At 40.9% G+C, this 7,500-nt stretch overlaps 1 protein-coding gene across 1 annotated transcript in view; it reads right to left on the bottom strand.

The window, feature by feature from the left end:
- LOC307252235 (voltage-dependent T-type calcium channel subunit alpha-1I-like) overlaps positions 1 to 7,500 on the bottom strand; it is a gene marked incomplete at its 3' end in the record, with an annotated part of 182,404 nt that overhangs the window by 87,217 nt on the left and 87,687 nt on the right. The window contains exons 9-11 of the mRNA XM_080029869.1: positions 4,355 to 4,703; positions 3,925 to 4,132; positions 2,683 to 2,833 (exon numbers count right to left, since the gene is read on the bottom strand). Coding sequence (XP_079885995.1) covers positions 2,683 to 2,833; positions 3,925 to 4,132; positions 4,355 to 4,703 — 708 coding nt within the window. The remainder of the gene's footprint in view (positions 1 to 2,682; positions 2,834 to 3,924; positions 4,133 to 4,354; positions 4,704 to 7,500) is intronic.

Genomic DNA, 7,500 nt, shown 5'->3' with positions numbered 1-7,500 from the left:
GATTCTTCTATAATCCTCAAGTTGGGTCGGAGAGTTGCATTGATTTCAAACATACATTGAAGATGCAGGGTTTCACTTTGGGCTGAATTGAACTCTTTGTGTTTTTCCCTCATTTTGCATTCTAAGACGTCCCACTGTGATCTGTGTAATGATTTATTGTCATCCAAAATCCCCATTAGGATTGTGTGTTTTTTGGAGACGTCTGACCTATTTTCACTAATGATCAACAGATAGGTTTGAATGTCCTGAACTATCAAAAAAAAAAAAAATAAAAAAAAATATATATATATATATAATAAAAACTTGACATTGCCCTATACGTTAGTTCTGCAGACGGTTGAAACACACACACACACACACACACACACACACACACACACACACACACACACACACACACACACACACACACACACACACTCGAACCTAGTCATTTCCTACCCCCATTAAGACTAGCAAAGTGTCTGTCTGCCTCTCTCTCTATTTATAGTCGTGGCTGAGATGAGAGAGACAGCCCACCACTGCAGCGTAGGCACACACAAACACACACACACACACACACACACACACCTACACACACACACACACACACCACTGCAGCGTTGGCAGGGGCGCGTGGGCGAATGGTAAAGCAACAGCATGGAACATTGATACAAAGTGTACAAAGTAGAATGATAGAAAGAGACAGGAAATGGGGCAAAGAAGGCATAATTTGATTTTACTGCTTGACAATCTGGTGTTATAATGATTTTGTGTGGCCCTACCTAACCTGTTACCTTAGGACAGTGTTGGGTAAGAAAATTCAACCACATTATGGGTTCACTTTACTGGTTATATCACAAACTGGATGCCCAGTTTAAAACATTTTTTTTTTACTTTTTATTTTATTCGTATTAATTTAATTACATTTGTATATATATTTTCAAGGTTCAAGGTTCAAGGTTCAAGGTTCAAGGTATCTTTATTATCCCCGAGGGGCAATTTGTTGTACAGCCAGCAGTATAAAAAGATGGCAAACATATAACATATAAGACAACAAATATAAAAAACATATATTTTATTATATGTTTTGTTGTATTGTGTTGTAAAATTGTTTTTTAAATAAAAATATTGTGAAAAAATAAAATAAACTGGCTGCCCAGTAGAGCTAAGGAGCTCAGAATGTAATTACATGTTTTTAAAGATGATTCTTTTGGGGGTATTTTTATGTTTTATTGGACAATTTGGAGAGACAGAGATGAAATGAGGGCAGAGAGGGGAATGCAATGCAGAGAACGACCCAGAAGGATTCTAACCCGGGTCTGCTGTGAAGAGGACAGACCCCTCAACATTTCAAATCGTTACTTTTGATGTGCAGTGCAGTTTTTAACCGAAACCTGTTCAGACATGTTTTTCAGAGTGCTTAGTGTGAGATAATTACTGAAAACTATTTGTGCTTGTTGTGATTGCGAACACATCTGTGATACTGAAAACATTTGATTAAACTGATGAATAAACAGAGAGCGGATTGACACAGATGCTGCTGCAGAAATGAATGAGTATGAATGAACAAGGTGAAAATTTACATTACATAACATTTTATTTAGCTGACGCTTTTATCCAAAGAGACTTCCATTAAGTGCTTTCAACAATGAAGGTAAAAACTCAGAACAACAGGAATCATGTAAAGTACTATAGCTTCAAATAAACCAAACTACAAAGTGACACAAGTATACATACTGTATATAAGTGCTACATGGAGACAAGTGCAATGTTTTTTTTTTGTTTAAAAAAAAAATTATAATATATAGCTATTAATATATCTTTTGCCTGTTCATGGTTTAAGGGTTGGAGGTTCGATCCCCGCCCTGCCACCTGTGTCACAGTTGTTGTGTCCTTGGGCAAGACACTTCACCCACCTTGCCTCGTGTGAATGTCGATAGTTAGTCTGCTATCGGTGTATGAATGTGTGTGTGAATGGTAACGTGGGAAAGGAAAACAGGTCTCCCTCGCAAAAGAGTCTCCGGTCTCAATGGGATTTACCTGTATAAATAAAGGTAAAAAAAAATAAAAAATGGTGCTCTATGCCCATACAGATTGTGCTGATGAGACACTATACATCAAATAAAATAAAGAAAAAAGAAAACAAAATACAAAAAACAAATGAAATACAGCCCCGGAAAAAATTAGGAGACCAGTCTGTATTTTTCTTAAATCTTCATCCCTAAATTACTTATTGAAAATGCTCTTGATGGCAATGCAAATATTGGAATTTGGTAGAAATGGTGTCAGTAGTTAATATTATAAAATCAAAATGTTCATTATACTCAAACATATGCCTCTAAAGAGTAAAACGAGAGACACTGAACATTTGGAGTGGTCTCTTATTTTTTTTCCGGAGCTGTATATATTAATTTATTCCTACCTGCTCATGGTGCTCTATTCCCATATTGATGGTGTTGATGAGACACTATAAATAAAATAAAATAAAATAAAATAAAATAAAATAAAATAAAATAAAATAAAATAAAATAAAATAAAATAAAATAAAATAAAATAAAATAAAATAAAATAAAATAAAATAAAATAAAATAAAATAAAATAAAATAAAATAAAATAAAATAAAATAAAATAAAATAAAATAAAATAACATTAAATAAAATTAAATAAAATAAAATAAAATATACATGCATTTATTCCTACCTGTTCGTGGTGCTCTATGCCCATACTGATGGTGTTGATGAGGATGGCGATCATGATTCCTCTGTTGAAGTATTTACTCTCTACGATGCTCCACAGTGTCATCCTGGTGCCGTGCCAGAGCTCTCTGCACGTCTTCTTAGGGCCACAGCAGCTTTATGAGACAGAGACAAAACTCAGTCACTAACTGCTTGATATGTTCTGTATTATTACCACTGAGTTTACTAGTTCAGTCTGTCTCATTGCATAGGTGACTGTACAATGACAACAAATGCTATCTTATCAATTTAGGGTTCAGTGTCTTGCTCAGGGACTTTTGGATATGTGGCGGGGAGACGGGGGATCGAACCACCGACCCTGTAGTTGAGGGTCGACCGCCCTACACACTTCACCACAGCCACCCAATAAGTTATAGTTATAGATATGTTCAGTCTTTAGTATGGTAATGGTAAATATTAATAGTTAATTTATGCCTGTCTTGTGCGTCTGTTAGGAGACACTTAGGTCAGCTAGATAAAGTCTCATCTCCTTCTACTCCAGAATGTTATGGTTCACAGCTCTGAACCAAAACATTGGTACGCTTGGTGCCCGAGCCGGGGAGGTGTTAGAGATAGCATAAGGTTAATACACACACACACACACACACACACACACGCACACACACACACACACACACACACACACACACACACACACACACACACACACATAGCACCAGGTTAATACACTGCTCTCAGGAAGTGTCAAGTCACGAGAGTTGCAGTCTGGTTCTCCTTGTCCAAGCCTGTAATAAATATTGCTTCATAATTCATCCAAGTCTCCTGAAATATTCTTCCACCTGAGTTGACCTCCAACCTTAAAATATCTTCCTTCACAATAGATAGTTACCTCCCATCGCTTGGCCTTGTCCTTGTCTGTCAGTTTGTCCATCCTGGGAGAGGGATCCCTCAATCTGTCAACTCTCCCTGAGATTTCTCAATTTTTTAATCCCGGTAAAGGGTTTTTTACTGGGAGTTTTTTCCTCAGCCGAGCTAAGGGTCTAAGGGCAGAGGGTGTCATATTGTATGGAATGTAAAGCCCACTGAGACAAATGTGATATTGGGCGATACAAATAAAACTGATTTGATTTGATTTGAACGATGGTGGGGACACGGGGGATTGAACAACCGACCCTGTAGTTGAGGGTCGACCTCCCTACACACTTCACCACAGCCGCCCAAAGAAGTTATAGTTATAGATAGTTACCTCCCATCGTCGGGGCCTTGCTTGGCCTCGTCCTTGTCTGTCTCCTCCACAGCGCCCTCCTCTGATTGCTCGTTGACAGCGGTCCTAACGGGCCCCGTCCCGTCAGAGACAGACAGACCGGCGGTGCACTGGGGGCAGCCGCCTGTAGCTGCCGTGCCCGCCATGGGAGAGGGCTGGTCGGGCTTACTATGGTGGGGACAGGGGGCGCCTGGGATGGGGAGAATGGGAGGGGAACAGGGTAACATTTTCAATCAATCAATCAAACTTTATTTATAATGCACTTTTCATACAAGCAAACGTAACACAAATTGCTGAATACAATCCCATGTAGCGAAAAATCCCCCTCCCCTGAAACTGCCGAGTGCACCTTTACAGGGCCCAGGGGGCGACGCAACACATTTTAAAAATGTTTTTTTTCACTTATACCTACCATGCCTCGTCACCGCTCTCCTCTCTCTTCCTTCTCTTCCGTTGGCCTTTCTCTCTCTCCCTCCCTCTCTCCCTCCCCCTCTCCCCCTCCCCACGCCCCTGCTGAATCCTCGGGGTTTCCCCCTCAGCGTGTTAAACAGGCTGACGGTCTGCCTCTTGGCCTTGCGGATCACGTGGCAGAGCAGCTGAAACATTTCCTCGTAGCAGTCGCCCGGCTCGCTGGCCAGCGTGGAGGAGGAGGAGCACTGCGCCCGCTGCTCCTGCATCAGCTGGTGCTCGCGCTGTTTGGTCTCCGAAAACTGAGTCGCTATGACGACCAGGCACAGGTTGATCATGAAGAAAGAACCAATCTGGAATGAAGACAGTAACAATATGCAGTTAAGAAGACTGAAATATGTTTGTGAATCCTAACCATAAAGTCTAAAATTTAAAACTCATGATGTTAGGAACACTTAACGTTTCAAAGCAACTATCTGCACTTGATTGTTTCGAGTTTGAATCCAACTGGAAGTTGTAAGAACCTTGAAAACCTACTCACTATCTTTTGTTGAGATAACTTATCATTCATATCTAATATAACTTAAAGTTTTGAGTTCTAGATCTTAAGTTTCTCAATACAAGGAGAAACAGTTTTGAGTTAAAGGAGCTACTAGGAACTTTTAAATATTATATATTTCAAATTTTTCCTCTGATAATGATGAATTACATGTGACAGCAAACGAGACCATCAGTGCAAAGAATGCTATTTGTATAAAATGTTTCTTAATGCCTTTGTCATGGGTATACGCTCACCCAGGAACAACATCTGGCATAGTAAAAACACTACCGCTTTTGTCCAAAGGGGGCGCTAGAATTAAAAGGAACTGAATGCTCCGAGGGGCACCTTTAAGTGAAGTTACTTTATTAGTCAATGGGTACATTGACATTTGTCTTCCCACATCTCCCCTCTCAAGTCCCCACACTCCAGAGGGGGTCAGAGAACAGGGTCAGCCATAATACAGAGCCCCTGGAGCATTTTTTGTTTTACCTTTATTTATACAGGTATATCCCATTGAGACCGGAGACTCTTTCTCAAGGGAGACCTGTTTTCCTTTCCCACGTTACCATTCACACACACATTCATACACCGATAGCAGCAGGCTAACTATCGACATTCACACGAGGCAAGGTGCATACACACAACCCACAAGTGGCAGGGCGGGAATCGAACCGCCAACCCTTTGATCATTGGCCGACCATTTGAGCCACAGTCGCACTTAACCCCGAGTTTAAGGTTAAGTGCTGAACGACACGGCTTAGACCAAAACATGTTTGTGATTCCACAGTCGCCCATAACACAATGTTGTATAATTGTGCATTGTTTGGATATAGTGTGACAGTACTGTGCAACCTTGTATATCCTTTAGTCAGTGTTAGATCTCGGCGAGTGGCTGTCAAGCTGTGTTGTCTGTTGAAGGTCATGCCATGTTCCCCACCAAAGCTATTTGTAGTATTAGTGGCGGCAGTGGCGAAGTGGGTAGGGAGATCGCCTCTGGAGTGCAGGGTCGGAGGTTCGATTCCCCGCCTACCCGCCACATGTCGAAGTGTCCCTGGGCAAGACTCTGAACCCCAAATTGCTTCAGATGGTTCAGAAAAAGCGCCTTGCATGGCAGCTACTGCCGTCGGTGTTTGAGTGTGTGTATGAAATGTGTTAAGATATGTGAAGCGCCTTGTGACCCTGGTCCGTGAAGAGCGCTCTATAAAGAAAACGTACTTACAAAATACATGTAACCTAAAACGTACATTTGGAAAGGAGCAATAATATATGACATCCTTTGCTAGAGCCAATCTTACTCCATGATGGTATCTAAAGCTGGAACACGGTCTCAAAATTCTCTCTTTGTCTTTTTGCTTGTTAGTTACATCTTTACATTGCTTTTTTTACATGTACTTAGATGTATTTTCATTTTTGTAACATGACTTTGTAGTTTTATCTCTTTAATTTTCTTTTTGTTTGTCTTTTCTTTTTGTTTGTCTTTTCTTTTCTTTTTTTTTTTCTTTTACTTCATTTCTTTATTGTATTTTAATGTCAGGTGGACATCCTTCATAAGCCCTTCGGGGTTTCTTTTGTCCCACTCGTGCATTTATGTATGTCTATGCGCATCTTCTTGCCATTTTTTTTATCTTGTTTATTTGCACAAATAAAACTAAACTAAACTAAACTAAAATTTATTCTGTTAATTAAAAATGAAATGATTTTTGGCAAAAGAAAACCTTGTGTGAATTAAGTAAACAAGAGCAATATTCTAATTAAACTAATTAAAAAGTTAGACAAAAATATATCTACTTGTTCCACCCCAATCTCACGGTTATCATATCTTTGACGAACTCAGCTAGGATTTGTTGAACTGAAACCAGCTTATACGCTCAGCTGTATAGGGCGTGTTTGATGTTTGAGAGAGAGAGTGTGTGTGTGTGAGAGAGAGAAAGAGAGAGAGAGAGAGATAAAGAGAGAGAGAGGGAGAGAGGGAGGAAGGGAGGGAGATAGAGAGGGAGGGAGGGATGGAGAGAGAGAGAGAGAAAGGGAGAGAGATAGGGAGAGAGAGGCAGAGAGTGTGAGCGAGAAAGGAAAGAGGGAATAAAAAGGGCAAGGTCACCCCGAGAAGCAGAGCAGGAGATGAAGCCTAAAATGCTCACATGCACGCGCACACACACACACACACACACACACACACACACACACACACACACACACACGCACACACACACACACACACACACACACACACACACACACACACACACACACAACTAGGCTGCGATCAATGGTGATTGTAAAGCCTGATAACCCCTTCTGCTATCTGAACCCACGTGACCAAGACTATGGATGAAGAAGAGTGAGTGAGTGAGTGAGTGAGTGAGTGAGTGAGTGAGTGAGTGAGTGAGTGAGTGAGTGAGTGAGTGAGTGAGTGAGTGAGTGAGTGAGTGAGTGAGTGAGTGAGTGAGTGAGTGAGTGAGTGAGTGAGTGAGTGAGTGAGTGAGTGAGTGAGTGAGTGAGTGAGAGAGTGAGTGAGTGAGTGAGTGAGTGAGTGAGTGAGTGAGTGAGTGAGTGAGTGTGTGTGTGTGTGTGTGTGTGTGTGTGTGTGTGTGTGTGTGTGTGTGTGTGTG

This window comes from Ammodytes marinus (assembly GCF_949987685.1).
Source record: "Ammodytes marinus genome assembly, chromosome: 6".
Taxonomy (NCBI): domain Eukaryota; kingdom Metazoa; phylum Chordata; class Actinopteri; order Uranoscopiformes; family Ammodytidae; genus Ammodytes; species Ammodytes marinus.
This window is presented reverse-complemented; position numbering and strand designations above follow the sequence as displayed.